Consider the following 16,505-nt stretch of genomic DNA (forward strand, 5'->3'; position numbering starts at 1 on the left):
TCGCCCGGGCCGTAAGCCCCGCCCCCGCTGCGCAAGCCCCGCCCCGGCCCCGCCTTCCCCCGTTCCCGTCCCAGGACGCGTTGCGCGGCCCGGGCCGGAAGTCGGCGGGGTCCCGGGTGTGTGTCTGAGTCTGTCTGTGTCTCCAGGCGGCGCGCGGCCCGGGACTAGCGCTGGGGATTCCCATCTGAGGCGTCACCGCTGTCACTGCCATCACCCACGGAGCCACTTCTAGACGGGAGTAGACCCGGCCCTTCGCCGGGCAGAGAAGATGTTGCCCCTGTCCATCAAGGACGATGAATACAAACCACCCAAGTTCAATCTTTTCGGCAAGATCTCAGGCTGGTTTAGGTGCGGGCTGCTGTGTTTGCGGGAAGGGGGTGTCCGGCAGAAGGGGAGAAGGCCCAGACCTAAGAATGACCCGAGGTCCAGGGAGGGAGCGTCAGGGACACCCTCCTCGTTCGTTGTGAGGAAAGGAGCGTGTGGACTGGGAGGGTCTTGAAAGGGGAATCCAGCCTCCGGGTCCCGGCACCCCTTTGACTTTCCCCGGCTCTTCTCCACTTGTGTCGTGCCCAGGTCTATCCTGTCCGACAAGACGTCTCGGAACCTGTTTTTCTTCCTGTGCCTGAACCTCTCTTTCGCTTTTGTTGAACTACTCTACGGCATCTGGAGCAACTGGTAACCAAAGGGGAAAAGGGTTGGGGCGGAAGCAGGGGGTGGGGGAGACGAAGCACTGTTTGCTTAGTGCCACGTAGCTCCTCACCAGGAGGTGCAGGTCTTGCCTTTGCCACCACCTCTGCTGCTGAGTTGTCTTCTCGCATCCACACCAGCCCGGCATGGTTACATTTCTTAAGATCCGGGACCATCAAGTGCAGCAGTTAAGATTTGAGTCCCGCCTCCTCCTCCTCCCACCGCCCACTCCGTCAAACCACAGTGACAAGTCCCCTCCTCATTCTGACAGATGGAAAGAGTCTTTTGTCTCTAACTACACACCTTAGCTTTGACCACTTTCTTGGAATCGGAAGAAACCCGTTTCCTGCCTCTCTGGGGGGAGTGGCATTTAGATTTCATCCTTAAAATTCTGAGAGGGCATGTCTGATATGTCCGCTTAGTTTATTATTAAGTCTTGAAATGAGGAAGAGGTTTTAACGGAGATATCTGGATAAATATGTTTCATTCTCTTCTCGTAATTTTATGCTGAAACTGTCTCATGATTTTCGTCTGGTCTTGACTGCAGTAGGAAATCCCATATAATTTTCTAAAAGCATTACATATCTTGAGTTGGTGGTTTTGGTGTCATCTTTGGTTATTTTTGGTTTTGACTGCTTTGGGAAGAGGTATATCCAGTGTAACTCTGGAAATGTAGTACTATTACCTAGGTATTTCCTGTTGAGTAACTTAAGGTCTTGTAAAACAGTTCAGCTAACAATAAGATCATCACACTTGTAGGTGTACTGATTTCCTCTTTAAATATCACACTCAGCTGAGAATCTGATAAAATTCTAATTAAGAAGACTTCATCTGGGTCCTTTAAAGTCCATTTTCAGAGAGAATTGCTTATCTTGATCTTTATTGAGACTGAACAATGACATTAGGTGATACCACCAGTTTTTGTGACATGAATACTTTCATATGAAAAGGTAGACTTTTCAATTCAAATAATTCAGTTTCATAAAAAATACTGAAAGAGAATGAAGGTTATTGGTTTAGTCACCACTTGAGTGTAAAAGGCATATTGAAGCATAATAAAATCTCAGTATATGTAGTAACCATTTTTAATACTCTAGGAATCAGATATATGTGTCCTGTAATATTAATACCCTTCAATATAGTGTACATGTTAAAAGCACTGTATTGCCTTAACTTGTATTGAAATAATCATACTTTATTATAAATATACAATATTTATAATGTATTTTGTCCCTCCTAAATTATGCCATATTGTGGCATATGTGCTAACTGTATCAAGACTGTATCTTGCTTTGCCTATGTACAGCTTTACTACAGTTACTTTATATTATAATACATTATATGTCAGTTGCATTGCATAAATTGCCTTCCATAGAATGAATTACGATGTGGAATGTCTTGTTCAAGGGATTCATGTTTGAAGTGCTTAAACCATCTCTTTATGGAAAGTTATGTTTAGTAGTTCTTTTCATCTGCAGAGATCTATTGAGGAAATTACTAAAACCATTGTTTTTCAAGCCATTTGTCAATATTCATCAGTATATAAGGAAAACATTAGTAATGCATGACTTGTTCTGCCCTCGGGTGGCTGACTCTGACTTTTGGCTGCTTCTCCAGTTCACTCTCTTTCATTATGTTGTATTTTACAGATTTACAGTCTAGCTTTGATCTACTGTCTGTCATAACCTAGGTTAATTAGCAGGTATTCATTATAATGTTACCAGGTCCACAATCACTTTTTCCCCAATATTAATTTTTATCAGTTGATTGAGAGTAAAAATATGTTCCTATTGAAGCCTTGGCAGACTTAGAAATTGCTTGAGCCTTTCCATAATCTGGCTTTTTGTCTTATTTAGACACTACAGATTTTGGTGGTGATCAACAGTTTCCTTATAAGACTAGATTATCTCTGTTCCTGAAGGTTCAATTAGATTATAAGTTTCTTGAGTAAATTTCTTACCAAAAAAAATTTTTTTTGGTCATTGTCATTTCTATGTTCCTTTTCATTCTGTAAAAATTAAGTTTCAAGATGTTATGAAGTGTCAAGAATCTTTTGCCATTATGGGATTAAAGGATAGGTTAAAACATACTCTCTCTTCACAAGTAAGAGTTCATAGAAACAGTTGATCTACTTGGAAAAAAATGTTAAATAGTTTTGGTTTTTGTTCAGCACCTTCATTTTAAATAAGAATTATAGTTGATTTATATTTTTAATGGTGAAAATGTACTCTCAATGGAAGAATAACAAAGCTCTTTGTCTATTACTCCCCCATTAAATATCCAGTGCCTTTTACCTTTTACTGGAGTGTTAACTTTTTTAAAGTGGGATCTTTTCTATGTTATTCAGGCACCTTAGTAAATGGCACATAGTATGCTTGATACATGTTTGCTGAATGAAAGAGTGAAGGAATAATGAATATAGGGAGTTAATTTACCTGCAGTAACCATGCTAACTACCCCTGTTGAGTCTGGGAGCAGTGGGGGTGAAGCATTAAATTCCTCCTTTCTCTTATTCTTAGAAGTTAGTAGGAAAATAGTAGAAATACCATTTGTGATATTTCCTTCTAGAGTTCTTTGCCTTCTAGCATTATATTTTCATTTACTTATTTATGTTGAGTAACTAATCACAAAGTAATATAATATGTGTAATAATATGGTTTTGTGCCATCTAGGATTAAGTTCTTTTTCCAGTTATAGAAAAAAGCCAAATTAGTGATTGCTTGAACAAGATAAAACTTGGTTTCAAAGAAGGCTATTAGAGTTTCAGACATCCCTGGCAGCAGAATGTCTAGAATGGAGAGAAAAAGAGGTAAAAAGTGTGTCCAGTGTCTTTTAAGGAGATTTATCTGGATGCTAACACACAGGTTTCACTTAACCTTTCACTGAGGTTTCAGTGGCTGAAGTTGTATCACATGGTCATGCTTAGTTACAAATGTCATCTTTGTTCCAGTCAACCAGGTATTTTGAAGGTCAAGGATTTTTCACTAGGCTCAGGAAATGGGACTAGAGAGACAGAGAAGCCAATCTGACCTCTTCTACAGGTGGAAAAGTGTAGAAGACCCAAGAGTTTTTACTTTCCAGAGTAGAAGAGCCCAGAAGCACCTGTTACCCAAATTTTCCCAGCATACAATGTTTTTTTCCCTAGTATTTTAATAAAGCTTGCTTTTATTTTGTTTTATGCTCTTCTATTTTATCTTTATTTCATGGTTAAAAGATTTAATTTCAGTGATTTTCTACCAAAGCTGTTACAACCATTTTCCCCTTAGACATAGGGGAAACTCATCTAACTCTGTATTAGCAAAGTAAGCATTTGTTCAAGATGTTCTAGGCCATACCAGTTACTGGTATGGTCCTACTTCTGTATAATATGTCATAGGATATGTTTGTCAAGTAATTCCTTGGTAAAGAAAAATGCTTCCATTAGTCAGATACTTTTCTGTAGAATTAAAAGTGTTAAATATCTTAGACTTTTGTTGACTTTTCCCTTATCAAAAGACATTACTTACAGATTATGGTGATGACTTTTGCTTTCCTATTCATTTATTTTAATGGAGGTACTGAGGATTGAACCCAGGACCTCATGCATGCTAAGTACAGTGGTCTACCACTGAGCTATACCCTCCTCCCCTGAGAATTTTTTTTTAAAGTAGAGGATTGTATAATGGAATGCAGTGGAGTTGTGGGTTTTTCACTGTAACTCTCATTATACAAACAACAGCTTATACAAATAACAGGATTCTAAGGATTTTCCAGTTTCTTGCTAATTAATTGATATAATGTAGTTTCTTCCATAACTACTTCAGTATGAGTCCCTAAAAGGTAAGAGCCTCCCCTTTTCAACATGATCTGATGCCATTCTTGCCTGTAAAAATTAATAATTTATTAATATCAAATATCCAGTGAGTGGGTGTTCAGATGTCCCTTATTGTCTCATAAATTCTTCTAAAAGTTGGTTTTATAAATCAAAATCCAAACAAGATCTGTAGTGTTTGGTTGATAATGTCTCTTAAATCTCAATTTATAGGTTCTTTCTCCTTTTCCTTGTTTTTGCTTTCAATAGACCTTACATAAAATCCCTTTCAGAAGTTTCTTTTGCCAGATGTTCTGTTAACATTTATTATATTTTGCTTCATTGATCAGGTTTCTTTTTTATATCTAAGAAGTTTTCCGTATTAAAATATCTTCAGAAAGTGGTCACTGAAAAAAAGTTTAAAAATACACTTTAATATTTAGTGTTTAAAGATAGGACCCTAAAACAAGTATGCTGCTTTTGGCAACTAACTTTGCATTATCAAGTTACACTTGGTGTGTAAATCACATAACCTTAAATATTCTGTTATCTTTATTTTCTAAGGAAGTTTATGCCATGTAGTTTAAATGGTAATTTATAATCAGAAACATTTGCTGATATTGAAGATGAGCAGTAAAATTGAACACTCTCCTGATGTATGTTAGGTGAGCAGAGAACTAGAAGTGGGCTTTTTCACGAGTTTGCCTACATAGTTGCAACGAATAATTTTCAAATCATGATACCAGGTTTAAGTGAAAAGGTCTTGTATCACAGTGCTACTTAAATTAAAATCTCATTTTGATGAGGATTAACATTACTGTGCTTTATCTAAACCTTTTTAAAGGGAACTTGGTTGCTGTGATACACAGAAGAGGTTTACCATTTTTTTTTCACTATTAAGGCAGTGTTTTGTGTCTGTTGGATGTGTATAAAATAAATCTGTGGTAACAAAATGGTGGATATTACCTTGCTAGGGCTGCTCTGACAAAGTATCACAAACTGGTGATTTAAACAACAGAAATGTGTTGTCTTGTAGCTCTGGAGGCCAAAAGTCTGAGATGAAGGTGTTGGCAGGGTTGGTTCTTCCTGAGATCTGTGAGGTCGGTTGCTTTGCTGGCAGTCTTTCGTGTTCCTTGGCTTGTAGAAGCATCACCTGAGTTCTGTCCTCTCTTCACTTGGTGGTCTCCCTGTGTAAGTCTGACTGCCTCCAAACTTCCCCGTTCTGCAAGAACAGCAGGCATACTGGATTTGGGCCCATCTAAATGATTCAGTCTCAACAAATTACATCTGCAGTGACCCTACTTCCAAATAAGGTCACATTCGGAGGTACTGGAGATTAGAACTTCAACCTACAAATTTTGGGGAGGACACAATTCAACCCATAACAGGTTTTACTAAATATATGTGTAGATCAGAAAATCGATATATTTTAAAATTTATATTCATTTAGCATGGATACCTTGCCTTCTTCAACAACTAATTTACCTTTATTTAAAATAAAAGTCATACACAATAAAACTTTCAAATTGAGAAATAAAAATGTTAACAACCATATAGAGAGAGGAAAAAATAAACCTATTAAATACATAGACTAATGTCATTACCAAATTTGACTTTTAAATTTAGTTATAAAATTTCATGAACTCAAGGCAGAATGGTTAAAAATTCTCATTGTCAGGTTTTACTACAACAACAAAATTATATCAGTTTATCAAAATAGAAAGATTGTTTTCTGAAACTAAATTTTAGAAATGACTTACCACATTAGTCCTTTATCAGACTTCACTGTCACAGAACTAGTAGACGGTAGACCTGGGATTTGACCCCAGATACTCTGACTTCAGAAGCAGTGCTTTTAGCCATTTTGATGCTTCTTGTTTTTAAAGATCGAGCTGCTGATATGCATGCTTTGACCTGTCCTAAAGTTCACTGACTTCTTTCCTCAGCTGTGTCCAGTCCTCTGATAAGCCAACTGGAAGAATTCTTCATCTTTGATACCTTATTTTTTGTTTTTAGCATTTCTACTTAATCTTTGTTAAAAAATACATACTTCCCATTTCTCTGCTGAAATTTCTCTTTGATTCATGCATTTCCCCCCAGCTTTTCCATAGATCCTTTAACATACTGATTATAATTATGATAGTTCCAATATCTGGGCCAATATCTTGATCTGGTTCTGTTGACTGCTTTATCTCTTCACAGTGAGTTATTTTTCTTGCTCTTTTTTGTGTTTCTTGAAATTTTTGATCAAAGGCTGGACATTGTGAGTAAAGAATGGTAAATATTGAGGTAATGGTATTTATGACTAGATGCAGGTATGCGTCTTCTGTCAGTCCATTTGTTGGTTAGGCCTTTTGCTTCCAGTATTCTTCATGTGTGTGTGTGTCACGGAAGCTCTCTCTTCTTGCTCATGGCAGCCTCCCCTGCCAAGCTGTAGATGGCTGTTGATTGTGTGAGGTTGGTGATGAGGGCAGAGGGGCATTCATTAACTTGACCAAGCCTTAGTCTTAGGCAGGCCCTGTGAGCCTGGGCCTCAGGGGTTGGTTTTTTCCCAACATTTTTACCCACCCTTCCAGGACAACCGAAGTCTATCACATATATGTGGATGGTCTTGGGTGAGAGTGAGTTTCCTGCTCCTTCTTCAGTAATAGCAGAACATCTGCCTTGTGTTGGTGCAGGATCCTGTGCCCAATAGGATTTCCTGCACACCCTCCTTTAGTGGCTTTTTTTTAGCATGTGTAATATGACTCTTTAACATCACAAATAATGTATTTCTTTGTATATCTTGTAAAAACTTTGTAGTAACACACTTCCACTTCCTTCTGTCCTGTGCGCTATTCTTGTCATACATTTCACTTTATATGAGAGGTTAGCATACTTTTTCTGTTGACAGCAGATAGAAAATATTTTAGGCTTTAATGGTCAAAAAGTCTCTGTCACAGTTTCTCCATTCAACTATTGTAGCACAGAAGCAGCCATAGACAATATGTTAACATATGAGCACACTGTGTTTCAATAGAGCTTTATTTACAAAAGTGGATGGTGGTCCTGATTTGGCCTGTGGGCCATAGCTTGCTGACCTCTGCCCTAGAAAGTCAGATATCTTTTAAAAAATATTTTTATTAATATATATATGAGATATAATTCATATACCTTAAAATTCACTGATTTATGGTATACAGTTGAATGGCTTTTAGTATATTCATAGAGTTGTAAAACCATCACAACAACCCATTTTAGAGCATTTTTATTACCCCAAAAGAAACTTTGCACTGCTAGCCATCACCCTCTAATTCCCTCAACTGATCTGCCCTAACTTCAATCACTAATCTTTATGTATGTGCCTATTCTGAACATTTCATATAAATGAAATCATTTGCATATAATCCTTTATAACTGGCTTATTTCCCTTAGCATAATGGTTTCAAGGGTCATCCATGTTCTGCATGTTTCAGTATTTAATTTAGTTTTGTTGCCAAATAATATTTCAGCAGCGTGCGAAGGTTCCCGTTTCTCTATCAACACTTTGTTGGTCTTTTTGATTATAGCCATCCCAGTGGGTGTGAAGTTGTTTCTCACTGTCGTTTTTATTTGCATTTCCCTGCATTGTAATTAGTGATGTTGAGTATCTCTTCATGCGCTCATTGGCCATTTGTGTCTTCTTTGGAGAAATGTCTATTTAGATCCTTTGTTCACTTAAAAAATTGGGTAATTTCTCTTTTTGAAGAGTTTTAAGAATCTTCATATATTCTGGATGTAAGTCCCTGGTTAGATATATGATTGGCGGATATTTTCTCCCACCTGTGCATTATCTTTTTACTTTCTTGATGTTGTACTTTGAAGCACAGAAGTTTTAAAATTTCAGTGATGTCTGTTACTCTTTTCTTTTGTTGCTTGTGCTTTTGCTGTCATATATAAGAACCATTGCCTAATCCAAGACTGTGAATATTTTAGCTTTCATGTTTAGGTCTTTGATCCATTTTTAGGTTAATTTTTGTGTGTGGTATGAAGCAAGGGTCAAAAATCATTTTTTTGCATATGGATATCCAGCTGTATCAGCACCATTTGTTGCAAACACTGTTCTTTCCACCACTGAACTGTCTTGACATTCTTGCCAACAGTTGACCATAAATGTGAGAATTTATTTGTGAACTCTAAGTTCTGTTCTGTTGACCTGTATGTTTATTCTTACGTCAGTACCAAGATTGTTTTGATTACTATAGCTTTGTAATAAGTTTCAAAATTGGGAAATGTGAGTCCTCTAACTTTGCTTTTCTTTTTAATATTGTTTTGGCTATTCTAGATCCCTTGCTTTTTCATATGAATTTTAAGAGCAGCTTATTAATTTCTCCAAAGAGGTTAGCTGGGATTTTGATAGGGAGTGAGTTGAATCTGCAGATCAGTGAGGGAAATATTGCCATCTTAACAGTATTGTCTTCTGATCCATAAACATGGATATCTTTCCATTTATTTAGGTCGTCTTTAATTTTTTTCAACAATATTTTGTAGTTTCCAGAGTATAGCTTTTCTACTTTTTTTTTCAATTTATTCCTAAGTATTGTATTTTTTGATGCTATTGTAAATGAAAATTTTTTAAATTTCATTTTTGTTCACCACTACATTATATAGAATATAATTCATCTTGCATCCTGTAACCTTGCCAAGCTCATTTAGTTCTTAATAATTTTAGTAGCGTCCTTAAGATTTTGTATATCCAAGATTATACCATTTGCAAATAGAGATAATTTTACTCCTTCCCTTCCTGTCGGGGGACGTTTTATTTCATTTCCTGCCTAATTGCCCTTGTTACATCCTCCAGTACAATGTAAAATAGAAGTGCTGAGTGGACATTTTTTATCTTGTACCTGATCTTAGAGGAAAGCATTCAGTCTTTGGCCATTAATGATACTGATGTTAGCTGTGGGTTTTTTGTAGGTGCTGTTTATTTGTTCAGGAAGTTCCCTCTACTACAGGTTATTGAGTGTTTTTATCATAGAAGTGTCAGATTTTGTCAAATGCTCTTCTGCATCTGTTAAGATATCTTGCGGTTTTTGTCCTTTATTCCATTGACATGATGTATTATATTGGTTAATTTTCATATAGTAGACCAACCTTGCCTTGTTGGGAATTACTAATTTAATCTGTTTACTTAAGAATCTTTTTAGATTTTCTTTTGACTCAGTTTTGGTAGATTGTTTCTAGGAATCTGTCTGATTCATCTGAGTTATCTAATTTGTTGGTTTATATTTAGTTGTTACAATCCTTCTTATTTCTGTAAAGTTAGTAGTGTCTTACTTTCATTGCTGACTTTAGTAATTTGAGTTCTTTCTCTTTTGTCTTGGTCAGTTTAGTTAAAGTTTGTGAATTTTGATGCTACTTCTAAAGAACCAACTTTTGGCTTGTTGGTTTTTCCTCCTTTTTTCTATTCTCAATGATCTTTTAAAGGTATTAAAAGTTAAAAAAATATTTTAAATATTTTCCTACATACTTACCATTTTCATCTCCATTTCTTTGTACAGATCTAAGTTTCCATCTGGTATTGTATTTGTACTTGAAGAACTTCTAATTCTTTTAATTCAGATCTGCTGGCAATGAATTCTCTGTTTTCGTTGTCTGAAAAAGTCTATTTTTGCCTTCATTTTTGGAAGATATTTTTCTAGATATAGAATTTTCAGTTGACACTTTTTTTTTCCTTTCAATACTTTAAAGACATTGCTTCATTGCATTCTGCCCTGGGTCGTTTCTGGTGCAAAATATGCTTGATAGCATATTTTATCTTTATCGTTCTTATGTCATAGCTATCTTTATCTTTATCATAGATATCTTTGTTTTTCCATATTTGATTTTTTTAACTGTCTTTAAGACTCTCTCTTTCTGTTTGGTGTTCAGCAGTTTGTGAGGTAGGTAGGATTTTTCTCCTGCTTGGACTTCATTGAGCTTCTTGGATATGTGATTTTTTTTTTTTTTTTTTGGAAAACTCCAAGCATTTTCTCTTTAAATAATTTTTCCTCACTATTCTTTCTTCTCCATTATTGAAAATTTAAATATATCTACTTTAGTCTGTCTGATGCTCTGAAAGGTTTTGAATGCCCTGTTCTGTTTGTTGGGTTATTTTTCCCCCATTTCATTTCTTCTTTGTGTTTTACTTTGTATAATTTCTTTTGACCTGGTTCTTTCTGTGTCGTTTCTGCTCAGAATCCCATGTATGTTATTCTTTTATCTTCAATGTTGTAATTTTTTTAAGTTTTTATCATTTCCATTTGATTATTTTATAGTTTCTATCTCTGTGGAAAGTCCCCATTTGTTCATTAATTTTCTCCAGCTTTGTACCACATCTTTTAACGTATCAATCATATTTGTCTTAAAGTCCCTGTAACAGTCTAACCTCTAGGCCTCTTCTGCTTCTGATTCTGTTGACTATTTTAGCTCTTGACGATGGGTCTTGCTGTGTTTTTCCTTCATCTTGTTATGTGCCTTATAAATGTTTATTCAGTGCTGGATATTATATTTAAAAGAGTAATAGAGTCTAATGTTAATAGTATTTATGCCCAGAAATGTGAACACTTTATTTTTATTTTTATTATTATTTATTATTATTATTATTATTATTATTATTATTATTATTATTATTATTATTATTATTATTATTATTATTATTATTTGGTCAGGTCAGAGGGTTTCAAACCTACCTACCTGGTGAATAGTTGAGCTAGGTTTTTTGTGTTTTGGTATTGCTAGTTAATTCCGAGAAGCCACAGACTTCAAGTGTTTCCAGTGGCTTTTACCACCTTGTGCTTCGGGTGTGAGATTTGGAGTACGGGAGGGTTTTTTCAGTGTTCCTTCTCCTCTCTCAGCTTTCAGCAAGCCCTGCGTACCTGCACCACCAGGGAGCCTGCTCTTGCTCAGCTCTCACTGGTAGATTGTTGTCTTTTACTTTAATCAAGGTTTTGGTTAGGGGGTTAGGGGTTGGGTATTTGGTTCTCCTGTTGCAGCCTCAGTATCAGGCAGACCCTTTATACCTGAGGGTCAGAGTAGGGGTTGTTAATGTCCCTGCCCCTTTTCCCACCTCTCGCTCCAGCCTTGTATCAAGAGAAGGAGAGAAGGAGCAAGAGTCCTGCTCCTCTTCCAACAGGAGACCTTTGCTTTGTATCAGTGTAAGATCCTGGGCCCAAGCTGGCTTCAGCCTTGCCCCCAGTAGCAGATGGCTGTTTTTTCTGTCTCTTTCAGTGGCTACTGACCTTTCCTAGTCACCAGAGGGTGGGCAGATTCCTACCCCTCACCCAGCAGCATATGGCTTCGTTTCTACCCCTCTTGCAGTTGCAGTTGGCTTTTCCGTGGGCAAGGGGTGTGAGTGTTTCTCCTTAGATGCTTGAAAATGATCCTTAGTATCTTTCTGTATATCATATTTAGATGTTGTCTTTTTAGAAGATTAGTTCCTGATGAGTAGAGGCTGAATCTTTTAGATTTTTAGAGAAGGATGACCACTATTTGGTTATTATTATAATATGCCATTGTGTTTATTCTTTTCCAGCTTAGGTTTGATTTCCGACTCCTTTCACATGTTTTTCGATAGCACTGCCATTTTGGCTGGATTGGCAGCGTCTGTTATTTCAAAATGGAGAGATAATGATGCTTTCTCTTATGGGTAAGACTTTTTTAAAATGTTTTAATTAACGTATAGAAGTACAGAAAAAAAACATAATTCTCAAACTTGATGAATTTCCACAATTGAATACACTAGTATGATTTGAACCCTTGAAACATCCCACCTTTTTTTTTTTTTTTTTTGCATCTAAGTTCTTTGCATCTTGATTTTACCAAAACTTTTTAGGTGAGATTATTACTAGAAAGGGGAATTTCTCAACTTTTAACCTGTTTTGTTTTGTTTTGTTTTGTTTTTTGGAGAGGAGGAAAAAGAAAAAGTTTTAGTATGTGAAAATGGTCATGTTTCTTTTTCTTTTTTGGGTGATATATTGCTGTTAATTTACTTAAAATCATTATTTATATTACTTATATTTTATATTACTTATTCCCTTCAGCTCTGCTTTTATGTAATATATTTCTCATACTCTTGCTAAATTTGGATAATTAACCCAATATTTGCAGAGTGTTCTTATGCTGAAGGGACTTTATTTAGAACAACTGGCCTCAAGTCGTAGCCTAGTACCCTTAGACGCAGGGCTTGCCTTTTGCCATCTCCAGTTGTGGGGAATAGTGGGGTTTCCATTGTTTGATTTACACTGCCCGAGTGTTTTCCGTTTTTGAGCTCATAGAATATTTTACAATGTCGCTGTAATTATGTGTAAGCAATGCTCAGAACTAATATCTTCTTTCTCTCTCTCTCTCACCCGCTTTCTCTTTCCTGCTCCCCACTCTCATCCTGCTTACTTGTTGTCACTTGTCCTCTGTCTTTGCCCCTCCCTCTCCCCTGTGAGAGCTCGCCTGCATTCTCTCCTTTTTCTGCTCTTTCCCGTTTCACTCCATCTCTTGTCCCCATCCTCATGCACCTCCTCTCCCTTTCCTCCCTCCTAAACTCCCTTCCCTCTTTCTTGTTCTTTCTCTCTAGTTACTTGGGTCTGCGCTCATGACCTTTTTTCTCTCTCTCCCTTCTCCTCCCCCATCCTCTCTTTCTTCCTCCCTCACATCTTTTCTCTTATTCTTCCCTTTTTCCTGCTCTCCCCCTCTATGCTGTGCCACTGTGTCTCTCAGGCTCTTTCTCGCCTTTCCGTCCCAACCTCTTCAGCTGTAGTGTTTTCTCTCCCTTTCCCAGGTGCTCTTTCCTTCTTTCACTGGTTCTCCTTCCCTGAGCACCCCCTTTCCCGTGCAGGTTCCCTCATTCTCTCCCTCTCCTGTTCACATCCACCCTTTTACAGGCGCTGTTTCTTGCACCCCTGGTTCTCTCTTCTACCTGTGCTGCCCCACTTCCACTTTCTTTCCAGCTTTGCTTTTGACCTTGAGCACACACTCTGCTTCTTCCACATGCTCTTGTTCTCGTCTGATGTTTTTCAAGGGCCCACTATGAATTGAATACTTTGCTACTTCTAATGATATAAAAAGGAGTAAGTTAGGGTTTCTGCCTTAGAGGAGCTTGTGGTCAGATGGGGAAGCAGTTCTGCAAAAATACCATGATAACTATACATTGATTGTGACAAGTGCTGAAAGAGAGAGAGATGAAATTCTGTGACAGAACTTGCTGTTTGGGGTATAACCAGAGTGATATGGTTACTTGTAAAATTATAAAAAGTGAAACAAAGATACTAATTATATTATTTTTATACTGTAGAGCAAGAGATCCTGTTTATCTATAAATCTAAACAGCTTAAAAGCTCAGAAAAGAACCTATTTTATGGCACTGTATAATCAAAAGATTCTTAAGTATATTTTGAATCATTAAAGAAAGATTGTATGTGAAGTTATAATTTTGTGTTGGAAAATTAGTAATTCATACATATTGTATATAAAGATCTAATTAGAATATCTTATTAAACAATCCTTCTGGATAAACTGTAAGTGACTATAAAGATTCTCCTCAGTTCCTTAACTGTTAGGGTATCTATTCTTTTCTGTTTAGAATGCACAGTCTTTTGTTTTCTATTTAGAAGGCACAATCTCCTGGTGTAAGATGGTGTTTAGGAATACCTTTGAACACCTTCAGTACCAGAGCAGGTTTTACTGATTCAACTTTAACTAAAATATATGAGAATAATATTCTTGCCACTTTTTAATTTGTTTATCCTGTCTTCTCTTTATTTGTTTTTGTTTTTGTTTTTTTCCTTTTGAGAAGGGAAAACTTAGGGAATAAAAGCTGATGTAACGTTTGAAACTATTAGTAATTGCTGTAGTAGTAAGTAGCGGCAGTAGTGAATGTACGGGTGCCAGTACATCAAAATGACACTCACTAGGCTAAGCCCAGTGCTGAATCCCCAAACCCCCAGTTATTTAATATGATCACAATAGCAGACCGACTGTAATAGAAGAAACAGTAGGAGGGAGTCTGAGAGGCAGGAAAGACTTTTCAGTCTTTCTTTATGTAAAATCATCTTTGTGTCTTGTCACAGTCCTAGTTTTGAAATAGCAAAGCCAGAATAAAAGTGATACACCTCTGATAGGTAGACAGATGCATACGCACATGCTTATATACGTATGTATGTGTACTTGTATCTTCTTTGCCCTGGCTAAAGAATCCAGATACCATCATACTTAAATAGGCAATAGTACATTCATGGATCATGTTTTAATTCCAACACTCAGTCTGTTCAAGTCTGTGTAGTTAGTCATGTGTAAAAGCAAGTGTGTCTAGTCTAGACTTCACAAGTTTTTCATTTTAACCCTACAGCCAAGTTTAGCAAATATATTACACCTAATTGAATCACTTTAGCCAAACAATTTATCAGAATTTATGGAGCAGCTAAATAGGCTAAGCTTTAGGGACAAAAAGATGCCTGAAAAGCAGTCTTGCCTTTGATCTTGAAATCTAGTGGAACTCAAGGACAAAAGGCTTTCAATCAAGCATTAGCTATGGGATTAGAAGGGTGGAATAAAAGAAAAGTGCTTTTTATTTTGGGGGCAGTAACCCTGCTGTTATATTGGATAAATTCCTAAGTGTGGATTATGGAAAGCAGGCTGTGAATTCTTTGAATTTAATGAAAAGAAGTATATGCTTTGACAAATAATATGTTAATTTAATTCACTTATATGTATTAGAAGGTAGAAATATGTATTATTTCCAAGTGTAGAAATATACACTGTACCTCATGGAAAAATAAAATCTTTCCCCAGTGCTTCACATAGGTAGGAGGCAGAAAGCTGCAGAAGTCCATGGAGAAAAAGACAGGTATTTTTAAAATAGTTTAATTAGAATTCTGTGAAACTAGAATTGATTCTAAACATAGGTAATTGAAAAGTTTTTGTTAAATTTATTAATCTTAGAAGAAGAGTTATAGAAATATAAATCTCAAGTTGTCTCTGGGATAATTCAGAAATAATTTTATTTTCCTTCAGGTCAAAGCTCCACTTGCCAAAGAGTTGAAAGCTGAAAGGTACAAAGCAGAAAGCATAAAGAGTTCTTAGAAAAGAAGGAATTAATAAGTTATAAAAATCCCTTTTTTTCAAGCTCTTTTCTACTTTTTATCTTTGTATCCTTCCTTCTTTGCCTACTTACCTGGTCCTGTTCTTTCTTCTCCAGTGGCAACCTGAAATTTGCATTTCTGTGAAAGGTCTCTCTAAACCTACTGACTGTAAAAAGATCGTTTGATTGGCTTGTAGAAATCTGTGTATTTTGTGGCATTCTGCGGTTAAACGTAATTCATAATAATTAAATTCACTTCCTCAATTTTATAACATATGTACAATAAAACATATTATACGATAAACGCTTGCACTTTTTTGGCCAGTAATAATCATATAATATAGTTTAGAACCTCTGAATATATGTGAATTGTATGATTTGATTTTTTTAAGGAATAAGTTAATAACGCGGGTGTTTACTTTGCTCTCCTTTAGGTATGTTAGAGCAGAAGTTCTGGCTGGCTTTGTCAATGGCCTGTTTTTGATCTTCACTGCTTTTTTTATTTTCTCTGAAGGAGTTGAGGTATAGTAGATAATAATTAGTCAGTAAATTATGTTTCTGTAATAAAAATGTTTACTAACTAAAGATGCATGTAATAGAGCTACTTTTTACACTAACATTAAGTATTTATTGAGGATGGTCTTGGATTAGATAAAATATTATGTTGTTACAGGAGGAACTTACAAAGTAATTGAAAAAATTTTATGTAAAACTACTTGAAATGGAAAATAATTATATAATAGTGCTTTACAAGCTGTTAATGAAGAATTGACACTATGAAAAGTACAGACACAATGCTGGCAGTGTGGTCCAACGGGAAGAGCACTTAAAATAGAATCTGAAGATTTTGCCAGTGAATCTTTAGTATTTGGTATATTACAACAAAGAGAAAATTTGAAGATTAATCAACTTAAAATTAATGACAATATTATAAGATTCCAAAGAAGGATGGTTTTAGAC

The 16,505-nt window shown here is 36.2% G+C and overlaps 1 protein-coding gene and 1 long non-coding RNA gene across 4 annotated transcripts in view; one reads left to right on the forward strand and one right to left on the reverse strand.

Moving 5' to 3' along the window:
- SLC30A7 (solute carrier family 30 member 7) overlaps positions 1-16,505 on the forward strand; it is an 83,613-nt gene that overhangs the window by 297 nt on the left and 66,811 nt on the right. The window contains exons 2-5 of one of the 3 annotated variants that reach the window (XM_032487203.1): positions 147-348; positions 574-675; positions 12,009-12,122; positions 15,980-16,067. In XM_032487203.1, the coding sequence (XP_032343094.1) occupies positions 269-348; positions 574-675; positions 12,009-12,122; positions 15,980-16,067 (384 nt within the window). In that variant the 5' untranslated portion in view covers positions 147-268. Of the gene's footprint in view, positions 1-73; positions 349-573; positions 676-12,008; positions 12,123-15,979; positions 16,068-16,505 lie in introns of those variants that run through there. The other 2 variants (XM_032487204.1, XM_006190947.3) reach the window with 2 other exon arrangements.
- Positions 6,165-16,371, reverse strand: LOC116665912. The gene is made up of 3 exons (XR_004322698.1): positions 16,361-16,371; positions 10,808-10,812; positions 6,165-6,232 (listed from the first exon to the last, which is right to left on the reverse strand). It is a non-coding gene; the product is annotated as an uncharacterized LOC116665912 (long non-coding RNA).

Source organism: Camelus ferus, chromosome 9 (assembly GCF_009834535.1).
Source record: "Camelus ferus isolate YT-003-E chromosome 9, BCGSAC_Cfer_1.0, whole genome shotgun sequence".
Lineage (NCBI taxonomy): Eukaryota > Metazoa > Chordata > Mammalia > Artiodactyla > Camelidae > Camelus > Camelus ferus.